A 17,812-nucleotide genomic window follows, 5' to 3' on the forward strand; every position below is an offset into this window, starting at 1 on the left:
AATACAGGTTCCTCTGCCATAAGGGGTACTTAAATGGTAAACTCCCTAGGATGTTTTTCATTTAATTATGGACTGGATACATTGGCACCTCCCAGTGTTTGCTTATTAAACAAATAAAGCTGTTAGGCATGCTAGAACCAATGAAAACCGTCTTGTTTGTTAAATTAGCTTGTTCTAGTATACTTTGTCAGTTCAAGACAACACTCATGTATAAATCAGAGGAACTTGAGGACTAGTGCCCCTAAAGGTACTCACATCATAAAAACAACTACTACCAGAGGAACAGAAAAGTAGCAGCAGTTATCACTTAAATAAATCCAAATTAAGCGTCTCTGTTGAAGAGTTCATTCATTTTTGTTCACTAAAGATGGCAGAGTAAGAATTTAACACCTGGAATCAAACCATCTGGTTTTACGTCTGGGCTCTTCTGATTATAAACCATGTGACCTTGGGCAAGTTATTCACTTAAAATCTTAGTTTTCTCATTAAGAACATTAAGGATGATATGAAGATAATATTATATGAGGATAGTATGAGGATAATAATGAACCCCTCAATGTGTTCATTAGAATGAAAGAGTAAAAGTAAAGTACTTGATTCAGTGTCTGATACATTGAAAATTATGAAGTTAGCTATTATTCAGTGACAACTATGAGCACTTACTACATAATTCTTAGAATAATTATCCATTATTAGAGGACCTTTCTTTACTCTTTAATCTGCCCCTAAGCCAAAATCATTAACATTGGTAAGAACGACTTTGAATACATAATAATGTTTGTAAATGTGTTGCTTGTAGTGACAAACACTTAAAAACACAGAGAATGTCCATCCAATAGGGAAGGCCTCAGTTTCACAGTCTATATAAGGATATTGGACTAAAGGATCTCTAAAATCCCTTCCACCTCCAACAAGGACAATACTTTGACACAGCTATTAGGTAGGCTTGAGACCACTACTCTAAGCAAAAGGGAAAAAAAGAAAAATCTAAGGCATTTGATGGGTATTTAAAATTAAGTCACTATGCATAGCACTTTATGTCTAAAGAACACATTAAAAGTAAAAAAAATGTTATTAATACCAAGAACAGAAGTCACTAACACATTGGGAATTATTTTATTATATTTTTAGATATATGTAGTTAATTATATACAAATTTTATACTCTTAACCTTTATAATAGAATAAAAAATAAATGGCATAAAAATAAACACGAGATATGTTTGAGGTTGAGATAAAGAAGATTATATAATTTAGGACTGTCAGGAAGTTTAAAAGTTCTCAAGAAAGAAAGGAGGCTGTGTATGGTATAAAAATTAAAACAATACTTGGTTTGGAATTTTATTTGTGTTGTGCTGATTTTTTATTTTTTTACCTTTGAAATAACAGAAGATATTCTGCAGGCACATAATGCCAACCAGGATAAGTGGCTATTTGGCCTCAGAACTATCAAGATCTAGTACTATTATAATACGAAAAGTAGCAAACAATATTGAATTTTAGTTCTATGTGCCATTCTTAGCCCCATTTTAGAGAGGGAGAACAGAGGTAAGAAAAGTGGGGTAGGGGCACCTGGGTGGCTCAGTGGGTTAAGCCTATGCCTAAGGCTCAGGTCATGATCTCAGGGTCTTGGGATCCAGTCCCGCATCAGATTCCCTGCTGAGCGGGGAGCCTGCTTCCCCTTCTCCCTCTGGAGCACCCCCTGCTTGTGCTCTCTCTCCTTCTCTCACTCTGTCAAATAAATAAATGCTTTAAAAAAAAAAAAGAAAAAAAAGTTAGGTAGCTTGCCCACTATCTAATGCAACTAGCAAAGAGAAAAGAACAGAATTCAAGCCCAGCAATTCTGACTCTAGAACCTACACTAAAAATCAGGTCATAATGTCTTAGTAAGGAAATCAAATGCTAAGACTTGTTAATTATTGGGATTCTCCTCTTTTATACTCTAAGAAAGGGTTTTGTGAATTGTGTGTATGTTGTTTGATATAAAAATGGCCATCAACTCTGAAGAGCTGTGGGATATGTATATGTTGCACTAAATCAATTAAATATATATTAGTATTCTGAAAAAAATTTGGCAAAGAACATCCATTTGGGCTTTTTCTATATTGTCCATATGTAATGCAAAATTTAGAAATAGTTACTGTAATCATATACACATGCATGGACACTGGTCACCATTTAAGTTCTTTAAAATTTTCACTCCTTTTTAGAAGAGTTAAATAAAATGCCCCCACATCTGTAATAAAAAAAATGTTTGGTTTATTTGAATTTTAATGTAAGAATTCTTCAAATAAGTACCATGGGCAAAAGATTTTTGAACACCCTCGTAAAAGTGTTCCTCTGCAATGTGGATTTACATTTTTGAACATGTATGCTATTTTTAAGTTTAAAACTAGCATTAGAACAAATACCCAAATTAGTAACTGATTTTCCTTTTCTGTCATTGCATTAATTGTAACTGCCTTTTCAAAATTAAAAAAAAAAAAGACTTTATTTATTATTTGACAGAGAACAGCTAAAGATGGAACACAAGCAGAGGGAGTGAGAGAGGGAGAAGCAGGTTTTCTGCTGAGCAGGGAGCCTGATACAGGTCTCATCGCAGTACCCCAGCATCATCACCTGGGCTGAAGGCAGATGCTTAATGATTGAGCCAACCAGGTGCCCTGTAATTGCCCCTTTCAACACCATGAAGTAAGGCTATCATGCCAGAAATGTAAATCACAAATATTTTCTTTAAAACTCAAATGTTATAGCTATATACCATATTCTATTCATTTGTGTGTATCTTTATTTTAGGAATGAGTATTGAATGAGATAATGTTGTTTTGAAACTTGCAGGATGAAATAATAACCAATATATGAAATTTGAAACTCACAATATGAAATAATAACCAGTTATTTATGACAATTCTGTCTTTTAATCATAATTTACTAACATCTTGAAAATGCTTTCTGTACATTTTAGTAAACTGGTCTCTCTTATCACAGGTGAGAAAACAAAGGAATTATTTATGCTCCTGAATAATGCTAGCTACCACTCCTGTGGCTGGGCTGTAGATAGCCACACACTGACTATTCCACAAAAACAGAAAAGCATTTGTGTTTCTTGTTTTGATTTGTTTTCTAGGTTACCAGTGCTATTATTTTCCTTTTTCCTAAGATATCTGAGAGCAAAAATGAAAGGCCAAGGATGAAGATCCAGCTATTTAACTGTCTCCACTATAATTAAATTCTGTTATCTCACAATTTGTTTCTCATTCCCTCCCAAAAATATCTAAGAAATGTTTACAATTTAGGCAATTAAAATAGATACACAATAGAAGAGAATAGAGAGGCCAACACATATATGGACAACTAATTTTTGATGAAGGTACAAAGATAATTCAGTAGAGAAATGTCCCCAATGCTGGGACAATTCGATACCTAATTTCAATCTATATTTTATACCAGGTACAAAAATAGGTCAGATCTAAATGTGAAATCTCAAAGTATAAAACTTCCAAAAAAGCATAGAAGAATATCTTCCTGATTTGGGTTTTTGATCTTGGGCTAGGCAAAGATTTCTTAGAGATGACACCAAAAACATGGTTCATAAAAGAAACAAAGATGATAAATTGGAATGCATCAAAATTACAGACTTCTTTTTTCTGAAAAATAAATCTATGAAAGACACTATTAAGAGGATAAAAAGAAAATCCACAGATTAGGAGAAAATACTTGCAGAATTTACATCTGCTAAGGACATGTATCCACATTATATAACAAATTCTCAAGACTCAATAGTAAGACCAGAACCCTATAGGAAAATGGGCAAAATATGAATAGATAGTTCACCAAAGAAGATATGTGGATGGTAAGTCACTACAAAAAAATCATATAATTATATAATTAAATGCACCCTCAGTCATTAGGGAAATGCAAAGTAAAACCAAAATGAGATACTACTTCATACCTATCAAAATGGCTAAATTTAAAAAGAATGACCATACCAAGTGTTGGTGTTCCTAGTAGGAATGCAAAATTGTACAACCACTTTGGAAAACAGTTAATTCTTAAAACGTTAAATATACACATAGCATGTGAGTCATCAATTTATTTATATAACATCCCAGAAAATGCAAACTAGTCTATAGAAACAGAGAACAGATCAGTACTTGCCTAGGTAGGAACAAGGGCAGGCATAATGAAACTTTTGGGGGTGACAAAAATTTTTCTTTTTTTTTTTTTTGGTGGACCGATGGGGGTGACAAAAATTTTCATTATCTTGACTGTGGGTGATGAGTTCACAATATAAAGATTTATTAAAACATCACATTGTGTACTTTATGTACAGTTGTATCTATTGTACTTAAATAAAATTATTTTTTAAAAAGAATTAACTTGTGTTTTCAATAAAAGCTGTCTAGATGAATAATTAAAACAACAAAAAAGTAACTCCACAAATAAGTGAAATTGCAATGCTTGGCGTCTTAAATATCTATAACAGAGATAATGCTATAGCACTTATTGCATATTATGTATATGTGTTTGTGTGACAGGGTTGGTAGTAGTTGGGATTGTGTATATGTTCATAACAGGGAAGGTATAAACAGATATCTAAGAGTCATGGTCAGCCTGAATATACCAATAGATTCTGTGTTAAGCATCATCTCATGTACAAGTATGAACATTTGACCCCCAAAAAGAATATCATAAAATAATGAAACAGAGAACATATCACTATGCAAATAAATTAAAGATGGCCTTATGAAGAATAATAAGCATGTTATATGCTAGAATGCTTACAAAAGTATTCACAGTAGAAAATATATAATATAATGCATTAATTAAATGTGTTATATAAAGAAAACACTTATGTTCTTTTAGGAAATTGCCATAATAAAATTAAGTTAACTAATAGACCAAGAAAAGCCTCAAAAATGAAAGTACATTACAAGAACCTAAGGTAGCACAGACACATCAAAAGTAGACCACTATGGTTAGAAGCCACCTATAGTCTTTGGCTTGGGAAAAAGGACACCCAAAAAATTAAAATAGTTCATTAATATCTGTATTTGAGGTTTTTTTACAAGTTTTTTTCTGTTTTTATTCTCCTTGTTTCATGCCAAACGTCATTGTTTCATTATGATTAAGTACTAATCCCTGAAAAGTATTGTTTAGATGGCAATTTAAATTGAAATTAGGTAATTTATAATGAAAGCTGTAGTTAAGATGTATTTTCCAATGTTATAAGTCAGAAAGATGTATTTCCTAAAGGAGTTGACTTAAATTATTTTTCTGTAAGATTTCACCACTGATTAATTTATTTCTTAATTCAGTGGAAAAGCAAGCAAAAGATATAAATAGGTAATTCTCAAATGGACAATAAAAATATGAAAAGAAGGAAATTCATCAAAATGCTAGCAATGGCTATCATTTGATTGTTAATATTCTGTATTTTTACCATCATTGGAATTTTCTATGTTTTTTCTTTCCAATGTTTATATACCTTGAAAATCAGAAATAATAAAAGTAAATTTATTTCCAAAATTGAAAAGTGTTCCTTAACTTTTTAAAAATATATGACTAAATGACAAAGCATAAATTCTATAATAAACAGGTAACACAAAGATTAATCTAAACTTTAATATTTTTACTCATTTGAAGTGATAAATTCATGTTTTATATTTTAATTTACTACTTGTATTCTATGAACAGATTTAGACACTGAATGTGATTTATTAGGTTATTTTCTACATTAGTATATCAAATCACCCAAATATGTGTTTTTTTTTTCTTCCACAGAAATATCAGGCTATCTTCCAACTAAGTCTTTAAAAGACTGTAATATATCCTGTGAATTTTTATCCAAATACAGATAGGTAATTCTTGTCATTCATAAAAATGGGCTAAATATATTTCTTACCTTTAAAGAAAAGTAAACACTGGTCTTTTGGATTGTACCAATGGAGGTGTTCTGTAGCAGAAATGTTTCCTGTAAATAAAAATAACAGATGCCTGTTTTTAATCTTCATTTTACAAAAGTTTATTCACATATCACTGGATTTGTAAATCATACGTTAGTGTGGCTGGAATATTAGAATGTTAGAAGAAAATTGGTGGCAGATGACGTTGTAAAGTATACCCTGACAGAGGATGCACCTTTTCGTCAGCCCAAATTCCCCCTCCTATCTGGCTGTTCATGGAATTGAAAACCGCTGCTCAGAAATATAGAGCAAACCGTCTGCTTTTAAATAATATTGCCTAACGTTTGAATGCCCTTGTATTTCATCTACAAAGTTCTTGCAAGCATTGAGAACAGCTAGTGGCAAGTCAGTAGCAAGGTTGGGATATATTATATGCCAGTTTAAAAAGAGAAATATAGCAAAAATGGTGTAACTGACTCACAGCAACATGGGTTATATCCAACATGTATATCCATCTACAATAGATGGATATAAACCAGGCTTGCCAAACACCACAGATAGTACTTATTAAAACTGATACGTGGACACATTATGCCTGCTTTCTAGCCCCTTCCCCCTTTGCCAGTAAATGACTCCCCCTTTTTTTTCTCCAGTGTAAAAATACATGCCCAAGGGTATTTAGAAAAAGATATTTTTTGGAAAAATCATAGTCACACTACCCAATGATGCCATTTGGAGTATTTTCATCCAATTTTTTAAAAACAGATTTTTGTCAAAAGGCTTCTGACAAACCAAACGGGATTTCAGGATGAGATGATGGGAGAAAGATACCCCTCTTCCCTTGTTAGGAACGATGGCTAGTATTTTTACCTCATATCTAAGCTTGTTTTTGAATTATATAACTATAAAGACAGAATTTTGAGGGGAAATAAACGTCTTACAAGGGTGTGTGCCTCAGCTACCAAGGAGCATCTGGGAAGGTGGGAGGGGCCTGGAGGGCGGCGGGTGCTTTTGGTTTTTCATTAGGCTTAGAGACTGTCAATCAAAACTTGCCCAGCAAATGAGGCGCGAGCTAAGGGCACACTGGGAACTAAATTAACGGCAGTTCTGACTGCAAGGGGTGGGGGCTTGCGATCTAAAGTCTGGAGAGATCTTGGGGTCTTACACTTCGCCATTAGGCTGCGGCACGTGTTGGTTGGCCGCAGGTACAGTGAGAGGCCCTGCCGCCGCCGCTCTCGCCCAAGCCTCCATTGCCGCTTCCACCTCTGCGCGATCGCGGCAGCCTAGCCCAGCCCAGCCCAGCCCAGCCCAGCCCAGCCTAACCCAGCCCCGCCCTGCGCTACTGCTACCTTCGCGGCTGCTACCTTCGCGGCTGCAACCTTCTCAGCCCCGGCCTCCGCCACTACCCAAGCATCCGTGAGTCATTTTCTGTCCATCTCCAAGCGCGCGGTCTCAGTGGTAGTCACCACATTAAGAGGTTTCCAGGGTTGCAAAATGGCAGAAGCGGATCTTAACATGGTCTCAGAACCAGCCGCCCAAGGGGTTGCTGAAGAGAAGATGGCTAGCTCGGCTAGTAATTCTGGGGAAGAATCTGACAGCAGTAGCTCTAGCAGCAGCACTAGTTGCAGCAGCAGCAGCAGTAGCCGCAGCCGCTTATATAGAAAGAAGAGGGTATCTGAACCTTCCAGAAGAGCACGGCGGACTCCGTTGGGTAAAAGTTTCGTAGATCGGCTGCCTCAGGCAGTTAGAAATCGTGTGCAGGCGCTCAGAAATATTCAAGATGAATGTGACAAGGTAGACATCCTGTTTTTAGAGGCAGTTCACGATCTCGAAAGAAAATATGCCGAACTCAATAAGCCTCTGTACGATCGGCGATTTCAAATAATCAATGCAGAATATGAACCTGCAGAAGAAGAATATGAATGGAATTCAGAGGATGAGGCGTTCAGCAGTGATGAGGAAGTGCAGGAAGACATTAGTGAAATGCCTGCCTTAGAGGGTGACGGAGAAGATGATGACCTTAAAGAAAAACCTGAGGTGAACGCTGAAGAAAAAGAGGTTCGAAAAGAAATTCCTGAGGCAAAGGCTGAAGAAAATGCAGAGTCTAAAGATTTTCTGGGGGTAAAGCCTGAAATGAAAGAAGAGCCTAAGGCAGAAGATAAAGAACAGCCTAAAGAAGCCGAGGCTAAGGCAAAGACTGCTGGAATAGAGGCTCCTAAAAGAATTCCTGAGGTCAGGCCCAAAGAAAGAGCGAATCTTAAAAGAGCTCGTAAAGGAAAGCCTAAAAAAGAAGATCCTAAAGGCATTCCTGACTACTGGCTGACTGTTTTAAAGAATGTTGACAAGCTCGGGCCCATGATTCAGAAGTATGATGCCCCTATTTTGAAATTCTTGTCAGATATTAGCCTAAAGTTCTCAAAACCTGGCCAACCTATAAGCTACACGTTTGAATTTTATTTTCTACCCAATCCATACTTCAGAAATGAGATGCTGACCAAGACATATATAATAAAGTCAAAACCAGATCACGATGATCCCTTCTTCTCTTGGGGATGGGAAATCCAAGATTGCAAAGGCTGTAAGATAGATTGGAAAAGCGGAAAGGATGTGACCGTGACAACCACCCAGAGTCGCACAATGGCAACTGGTGAAATTGAAATTCAGCCAAGAGTGGTTCCTAATGCATCATTCTTCAATTTCTTTAGCCCTCCTGAGATTCCTAAGATTGGAAAGCTGGAACCACGAGAAGATGCTATCCTGGGTGAGGACTTTGAAATTGGTCAAATTTTACATGATAACGTCATTCTGAAATCAATCTATTACTATACAGGAGAAGTCAAAGGTACCTATGATGATGGTAAAGGTTATGGAAACAGAAAATATCGAAAATAAAAAAGAGGCTGCCTGAAAGAATTTTCAAGCCTCTCAAAACGTCAAGTAGCAGTGAAGCAGGTTTATATAGCCTCAGGCAAGATGGGAGGACTGCTGTATAACCTCAACACTAGCATTCCTTACAGTCCTGTGTTTTCATATTTTCTTGGTAGTCTAAAAAATTGTCTTTCAGTGTCCAAGTATCAATATCTAGACTGTTGCAGTGTAATATTCTTCAAAATACGTAAATGCTGTCAGTTATCTAAAGCATGCTCCTTTGGTGCTATAGAGTTTTGTTTTTGCAAAGTCCTTTAGTTATGTTCCTATTAGAATGTAGCTGTGAAAACTGTCATGTCAATTGAGACAAATATTGGCTTGAAAAAAAAGAGTTCCTGAAATACCAGTACAAGTGTGTTTTTTTTTTCCCAGCCCAGAAAACTAAACGTTTAAATCTGCTTGCACTAGCTGTGCCTTCATTACTTTGCTATAGATATACAGTACTTACATTAACTAGAACAGCTGAACCATGAAATTTGGCTGCTTGAAAAAATTAGCATAAATTTAAAAATGTCCATCAAGACCATATATGATATTATGGCATTTATTTGTGTGACATAGTGGTCTATAAATTAATAATAACAAAGTTATTGTTTACCACTGAAGGGTTAATATGACAGTAGTTTTTAAAAGTTTCTTCATCTTATACCGTGTAATTGTAAACTAAAGTTACTAACCACATTTTCTTTGTAATATGTTGTATTTTGTCTTTCACTGGGATGATCACTTTATATCATTTGATATTTCTTTATGTTGTTCTATTGCATCCTAAAATAAATGTCAAATAAAGTATATCATGCTATAAAAATCTAACATTTTTCCAAATTATAAAAAATGTGGGTCTTCTAGAAAAAGTAGAAAATACTGAAGAAAAGGAAATTTAAAAAGAATATGTAACTATTATTAACATTCTGATATGTTTCCCAGATCTTTGCTCTTCTTTGCATAATATACATTCGAGTGATTGGAGAGAAAGAGAACAGGGGAGGAAGGCTAAGGGAGAGGAGAAGGGGGGAGAGAGGGGAAGGAAAGGAGGATGGAAGGAGAGTGGGTGGAAGGGAGAGGGAAGGGAAAGAGAGTAGTAGGGGAGGAAGGGAAAGGAAGGAGGGTGGGGAGTGGAAGGGATAGGAGGGAGTAGGGATAGGCAGAAGGGGGAAGAGGGAAGTAGCACCTCACCCAGAAAGGACATCTGTATAAGCTGTTGCTTTCACTTCCAAGAGTAGGATGGGTAAATGACATATACCCCCAGATGTGGCTTTTTTTTTTTTTTTAATAGATGGCAACAGACTTTCACCTCTTCAGACCTTGCAGCTGGTTACAGGGTAATGAAATCCTGAGATTTTGGGGTTGAGGCTCCTTAAAACTCAGCTTACCAGAGAGGTTTGCACAGGGCAGAAAGGCAAAAGCACAACAAATAGTAAAATAGGTTTTTTAAATATAATTTTTTTTCAGTGTTCCAAAATTTGTTGTTTATGCACCACACCCAGTGCTCCATGCAATATGTGCCCTCCTTAATACCCACCTCCAGGCTCACCCAACCCCCCACACCTCTCCCCTCCAAAACCCTCAGTTTGTTTCTCAGAGTCCACAGTCTCTTACTGTTTGTGGGAGTAAAGTAGTATTTTATTTCACATTTGCTGTTTTCCCTGTCCACGTATATTTTCCTTCAAAACCTGAAGGAAAGAGCTGTGACAGGAGGATTTGGGGAATTCTGGGTCTCTAGGTATAAAATTACCTGAAAATCTTTCCAAATCCCATCATATAGTTTAATATCTTGGGTTTATCCCTGTTTAACATTAGCCTAGCCTCATACCTATAAATGTAGAAAAATTACAGTCCATGACACTGTATTTAACCAATCATATATGTTTAGATATTTAGGTTGTTAGGATTTATACAAAATCAGGAAGCAAATGAATTACTTTCAGCAACACCACTGCAATTTTGAGAGTGTCTTTCTTTTAGTTCTGAGATACCGTCTCCATCAAGAAAGGGTATGGTAACAGATTTACTTATATACCAGGGCCAAAGTGAAGACTATAATAAATATGGTATACCTGGATCTTTGCTGCAGAGTTTCCCAAATTGGAGGTACACTGTGCTTGCCAGACAACACAGCAGAGCCCTTACAACTTCTACGTGGAATGTAAAACCTTTATCGCATCTTAGAACACTTACTGAAGTGTTTAGACCCTACCCACTCTGTATTTTCCAATATTAAAGGAACACATCTCAGAATATTTGCAGAATATGTAGAATATATATTCTACAGCGGAAATGTAGAATATAAAAATCATTCAGAAACACGCTGCAGGAAGATAACCTGTTTGTTGATTGGTGTACTTCCTCCCAGTCTGTCTCTTAATGAGATTTTCTCACAACTTCTTGGCTCAAATCTAAAGATTAATTCAAGTTGGGCAGATGTAAAGTGAAGTGAAAAGGCAGCTATTTTTTACCTTTACTGTTTAAGACACAGGTGGCAGGGTAAGGAAAAGAGAGGGGCAGGGTAGGTGCCAAAGATGTTTACATCAGTAAGGCTAGAATTCCGGAAATGCAAGCTGTCTGCAGTTGGTGCTTCTACCACCCTGGCTAGTGAAACTGGCAAGAGCAGAGCAATCTTTGGGCTGGCACATTCGCTGGGCTACCGCTTTGTCCATCATACTTATCCAGCCAATGACTAATGCCAGAAGGAGGAGCTGACTGAGCTTGAAACTCAGGAGCGGAGTGCAGAGGCAGAAGAGCTTTTACTCAAGTCTTCTGCGACTACCTTCTGGCGCGCTGCTTTCCTTTATATGTGAATCGAGGCGGAAACAGGCGACCTCCTTTCCTGCCTCCAACCGGACCAAGGAGGACTCCTCCTCCCCTATCCCATGCCCTTCTTCTCCTCCTGACTGACTAAGCAAAAGTAAGGACTGCTGAAGAGGTAATGGAAGAAACTCCATCTAAGTGGACAAAGTGACTGTACGGTTAGTCAAAATGGTGCAAATTACCCCATATGTGTGAGTCTAGCAATACTGGTCCGCCCCGCTAAAAAAACCTTAAGGGGCCATGCGATAAGTTAGAAGCCAAATTTAAAAAGGAATTGTAAAAAGAATAAATGAAACAAGATGGGATCGGGAGGGAGACAAACCTTAAGAAATTCTTAATCTCACAAAACAAACTGAGGGTTGTTGCGGGGGGTCGGGAGAGGGTGGTGGGGTTATAGACATTGGGGAGGGTATGTGCTATGGTGAGTGCTGCGAAGTGTGTAAAGCTGGCGATTCACAGACCTGTACCCCTGGGGCCAATAATACATTATATGTTTATAAAAGAATTTTAAAAATGTTTAAAAAAAAGGAATTGCAGCCTCTTGGGAAAAAAGTATAAATCCTCACTTGATGAGGTAGGCGTTTGTGCCCACCAGCACACGTACTAATTAGGACAACGGGCCGTGTAATAATTTCAGTAAGCTTATGGATTACTTCAGATGTTGTTTTGTGCTTTTTGTAGAGTACATTTTTTTATTAAAGTGAAATATTTAATTATTAAATACATAGCATTTAGAAGTATACTTTTCTTCAAGAGATGCAGAACATAAATTTTCTAGAGCATCTTTGCTTATTTCTATGTAGTTTAGTCCTTAAGATTTTTGTGTGTGTGTGTGTGATACAGCTTTTAGAGAGTGGGAAAATTATTAGAACTCTTCACTGAAGCAAATATTTACTTGCAGCAAAAAAAAAAAAAAAAAAAAAAAAAAAAAAGTACTTGTGGAGCCAATCCAAGTGTGTGTTTTGCCTCCAGCTCAGAAGTAGGAGAGTTTAAGTCAGCTTGCTCCAGGTGTGCCTTCATTACTGTGCTGTAAAAATGTGATTTGTTGTGAGATGGTACCTTACAAAATTTTATCACTTGATTAAAGTAGCATAGAGTTAAGAACTTTCAAGAACACATTAATATCAATTATCCTAGATGAATTTTTAATTTTTGTGTGACACATAGATTTATAAAGAAAAAATAAACATAATGAAGTTGTTTTTCCTTTGTAATGCTGATAAAAGCTAGAGTTTGTAAGTGTTTCATTCACCTGTATTCATGAGTTATGTAAGTTAAGGTAATGGAGTTTATTTTCTTTCCACTACGCTTCATTGAAAGTTGTCACTTGATCTCTGTTGTATTACATCTTCTGATTATGAAATATGTTCATTACAAAAAGTTTGGAAATTATACTGAAAAGCATAAAAATTATTTTAAACAATTCAGCCTTCAAAGACAACCACACTTTACATAAAGATGTCTATAGCTTTATTAATATAACTACTATCTCTATCACTTTTCATTTAACATATTTTGTTTTAACATATATAAAGTGGATATACCATAATTTATTGCATCAGCTTCTTATCATGGGTATTTAGGTTAGGAACATCTTTTTCTAATTGTTTCAAAGGAAAAATGTTGCATATGTTGAAACATTTTCTCTTTTGATTTTATTCCTTTCTTCCCTGCAGAAGAGTTTTAATGTTAATACAGTCACATTGATCCTTTCTCCCCCTATAATAGATTTTGGGTATTTGACTTAGAAAGAACTTTACACATCAAGATCTTTTCTTTAATTGCCCATGTTTTCTTACAGTACTCTTATAATTTCATTTAATGCCTTAATCCTTCTGGAATAATTTTGATGTAAAGATAGAGGTAGATGTACCACCTTTTTTTTCCCTCTCAACAAAACTCACTAGTTTTTCAATACCATTTAATGAATATTAAATATCCAATGTAATTAATTGCCACCATTATTATGTAATCCATCACTTCATGTGTTTGGGCCTACTCCTGGTCTGTTCTGTTTAAAATAGTTATTCTTGTGCCAGTATAATCTTTTCAAACAAATCTCTGATATACATTTTATTATCTTGTAAGAAAAGTTCCTTAAAAAACTTGTTCTTAAGTTTATTTTTTAGATATTTTCACCTATCTATTTTTCCAGATGAGCAGCAGTATTGCTTTTTTTCAGGGTCCTTCCCTAAAACCTATGGGTATTTTGATTGGAGTTTGTTTGAATTTATAGATAAATGTACAGAGAATAAATAATTGTATATTATTCAGTCTTTTTATCCAATAACAAGCTGTGTCTTCCCATTTAATCAATAAAATTTTAAAGTTTACCTATTAAAATAGACTTTGAAAATATTCAGAACTTGTTCTTCAATTTCTTCTTCCTTAGTCTGCCTTTTGCTTGTGCTGTTTTGCTTCTTGTTTTTAAATCATCTACACCTTGGTGTTGTCCCTTTCTTTCAGTTTTGAATTAGGACATCTGTTTCTTGAAGGGTGATGTGTGAAGAGGTAGGAAGAAATGAGCTTGAGCATCTCAGAAGCTTCAATTCATGTTTGTCTCATATCATTCTTTCTCTAAATTACTATATCTTCTGCCTGAGGCCATTTCTCTCAATTTATGTTGTTCTCTCATTGTTAGCTTTAGGATGAACAGTAGTTCAGCGTGACTCAGTGAAATGTCTTGAGTTAGAGGTGTTCTGTGTTGATGTAGTAGTTAATTTCTGTTCAGCTGACTGTCCAGCATCTGTAGTCACTTGCTGCTTGTCTTTCTTAAATTGAAGCAATCGCCAGAAAATAAAGATGATGCGCTGGTACACTTTTCTTCTTTACTTCAGCTCCCTTTTGTTCTGAGTTATGGAGCTTTTCCAAAAAGGGTCAATTTTTGCTGTTTTACTATCTGCCACAGGCCTAAATTCAGGGCTAAATTAAGGAAATCTGCACATTGCCAGAAACCTGTGAAAGCAAGCATTAACTCATAGCTCTGCATTTTTTTGTTGTTGTTGTTAAAATTTCATTGAAACTGAAAGATATTCTTTCCAGTGTGTGTCACTTGTGACTGTGGCTGTTTCTTTGAGTTGAAGATCATTTCTGCCTTTATTTTTTATTCGGATGAATCTGTCGCACATGCAGAATTGAGAACCAGAGAGCAATGTAGAGAAGAATCTCCAAGGAGGGTGTATATAATGTTCTCTAAATGTATTGATATCAGAAAACCTTTTCTGCAACACACCTATTAACTCTCCTAATTGAATGGTGTACCTGAAATATGAGTTTGGTGGATTTGGCTTTGGCTAAATATGTAAATTAACCCATCTTCATTTATTGGTAAAAACATCCCTTGACATTTAAAAAATATATATTAAATTTTTTTTTTTTTTTCTGGGCACCTGGGTGGCTCAGTGGGTTAAGCCTCTGCCTTCAGCTCAGGTTCATAATCTCAGGGTCCTGGGATCAAGCCCCACATCAGGCTCTCTGCTCAGCAGGGAGCCTGCTTCCCTACCACCCCCCACCCCCCCCCCCCCCACCTACCTCTCTGCCTACTTGTGATCTCTGTCTGTCAAATAAGTAAATAAAATCTTAAAAAAAAAAAAAAACCTTTTTGAGACAAAGAACACACAGAGAATTGCAAACATAGTACAGAAAGATCCAATGCATCCTACACCCAGCTGCCCCAAATGGTAATACCTTACATGACTATCTGTAATATAATACCCAAACCAGAAAATTAACATTGGTACAATCTACAGACCTCATTCAGATTTTGTCACATTTTATATGCATTCCTGGATATGTGTGTGTGTGTGTGTGTGTGTGTGTGTGCGTGTAGTTCTGTGTAGTTTTATCACATGTACAGATTCATGGAACAACCCTGTAATCAAGATTCAACTGTTCCATTATCACAAATTAACTCCCTCATACTAATGTTTTCCCTCTTGTACCTAATGTCTGGAAACCAATAATTTGTTTTCAGTATTGAAATGAAAAACAGATAGTTATGTAAATGAAATTATACAGTATGTAACTTTTTGAGATTGACCTGTTTTCACTCAGCAAAATCACTTTAACATCCATCCAAGCTATACAAGTATCAATAGGTTGTTCTTTTTACGGCTCAATAGTATTCCAGTATGTTAATAACTGATCTGTGACTATGCTATAGGGGAATAAAACCGGGTGAAAAGTAAACAGGACTGCCAGTGCCCAGAACCTCCCATAGGGATAAAAGAAGGAATTACGAAGTCTTTGTAAAATTTAAAAGTTTAATAGTATCAATAGAAAATGCTTGTGTGATGCTTACTATACACCAGTAAAATATAAATTATTATTTATGTAATTCTTGCTACAGTCTTAAATAGGTACAATTATTATCTATATTTAACAAATGGAGAAACTGTGGTACAAAGAGGTTAAGTAAATTGTCGAAACTGACACAAATGATAAGTGCCAAAGCCAGGTTTTAAACTTGGCTATCTGCCTTGAGTCCATGTTCTTAACTGCTCTGCTACACTACTCTCTACCATGTTATACCACATAGAAAAACACCTTCCTTGTCCATTCTCAGGACTAGACAAGGGCCCAAGGGAAACAGTAGGGAAAAAATAAATATAACCTGGAGGCAAACAGGTTGTCCATATATAGAGGAAAACTAAGAATTTTGTCTTATCTAACAGTGGTGCACCCTGAATCTGCTTGTAGCTCATGTCTGAGTAACTTTGTCAAGGTTATAGCTTAATTAGACCACTGAATAGGTGTCGGAGGCAGGCCCCTGGCCAGGGCGGCCTCCGCCATTAAAAGATGGCGCCTGGCTAGTTGCCAGGTTAGGATTGCCTCCTGAGACTAAGCGGAACGCCCAAAGAGGAAGTAAACAGCATTGGTTGCTAGCGAAGTTGTTCGTTTAGGTGCACAGCCTGATTTGCTCCCTCCTGTACCCTGCTCGCTGATTGGTCATGTAAGCATATATAAGTGTGTAGACTTGCGGAGAGAGAAGAGAGAGAAGATGCATCTGAACCAGGGTTCTTGTCATCCTTGCGGGGCGAGGGCGATAAGTAGGGTTTAGGCCCTGGGTGATATCCATCATATTCAGGGGTATGATGAGAACTGGCTTAGTGAATTTATATTTTAATTAAATGCAGGATGATTTATTACTATTAGAGTTTTCTTTTACCTTTCCAACTCCTTATATACTTATAATTCCCTGTCTGTTTTCCTACAGTCAGCAGCAATAAAGAGCCTTTTAAGCTAGTAGATGTAAGAAGCAAAAGAAGCTGAAAAGTGATTTACTCTTCAGCATCCTTGATGAGAACCCAAAGGGACATGTATAGGATTTGGGCATTGTAGAGGGTGAAAGCAGAAATTCGAAGTCTGTAATACACCTGGTTTTGACTGCCACTTTTGTCACTTATTGATTCTGTGATTTTTTTTTTCCCACTCATTTAACTTTATTAACTCTATTGTTTTGGCACTGTATTATTATTTTTTATTAACATATAATGTATTATTTGCTTCAGGGGTACAGGTCTGTGAATCATCTGTCTTACCCAATTCTCAACACTCACTATAGCACATACTGTCCCCAATGTCCATAATCCAGCCACCCTACCCCCACCCCTGCCAATCCCCAGCAACCCTCAGTTTGTTTCCTGAGATTAAGAGTCTCTTATGAGGGTGCCTGGATGGCTCAGTAGGTTAAGCCGCTGTCTTCAGCTCTGGTCATGAGCTCAGGGTCCTGGGATCTAGGCCCACTTCAGGCTCTCTGCTTGGCAGGGTGCTTGCTTCCCCCTCTCTCTCTCTGCCTCTCTGCCTGCTTGTGATCACTCTCTGTGTCAGATAAGTAAAACCTTAAAAAAAAAAAAAGAGTCCCTTATGAGCAATGAATTCTGGAACACTGAAAAGAAATTTAAAAAATAAATTATAAAAAAAAAAGTCTCCTATGGTTTGTCTCCGTCTTATGTGAGTTGCTTAACCCCTCTTTTTGTTTTTCATATCTATAAACTGGGACTTATCTTCCTACTTCATAGAATTATTGTAAGGCTTACATGAGATATTCTTTATAAAATACTTAACATACTTATTGGCATGCAGTAACCAGTCAGATAATAATTATTATTATTGCTATAATTAGGCTCAGTGAGTTTTAGTTGGAATTCCAGGTAAAATATCATGATATTA

The 17,812-nt window shown here is 36.3% G+C and overlaps 2 protein-coding genes across 2 annotated transcripts in view; one reads left to right on the top strand and one right to left on the bottom strand.

Moving 5' to 3' along the window:
- The window catches only part of FAM133A (family with sequence similarity 133 member A), a 52,554-nt gene extending 46,513 nt beyond the window's left edge, over positions 1-6,041 (bottom strand). Inside the window, exon 1 of the mRNA XM_059384916.1 lies at positions 5,905-6,041. The gene's annotated coding sequence lies outside the window, so the exon portion shown is untranslated. The remainder of the gene's footprint in view (positions 1-5,904) is intronic.
- Positions 6,042-6,977: 936 nt separating this feature from the next.
- Positions 6,978-9,809, top strand: NAP1L3 (nucleosome assembly protein 1 like 3). Its single transcript, XM_059386286.1, has one exon. It carries the CDS (start codon positions 7,400-7,402, stop codon positions 8,795-8,797), a length of 1,398 nt encoding a protein of 465 aa, XP_059242269.1. The 5' UTR covers positions 6,978-7,399; the 3' UTR covers positions 8,798-9,809.
- Positions 9,810-17,812: the final 8,003 nt, after the last annotated feature.

This window comes from Mustela nigripes, chromosome X, assembly GCF_022355385.1.
Source record: "Mustela nigripes isolate SB6536 chromosome X, MUSNIG.SB6536, whole genome shotgun sequence".
In the NCBI taxonomy this organism is placed as follows: domain Eukaryota; kingdom Metazoa; phylum Chordata; class Mammalia; order Carnivora; family Mustelidae; genus Mustela; species Mustela nigripes.

What these genes read in the sequence shown, in the direction of transcription:
- NAP1L3 (XM_059386286.1), top strand. Translation starts at nt 7,400, where the DNA reads ATGGCAGAAGCGGATCTTAACATGGTCTCAGAACCAGCCGCCCAAGGG.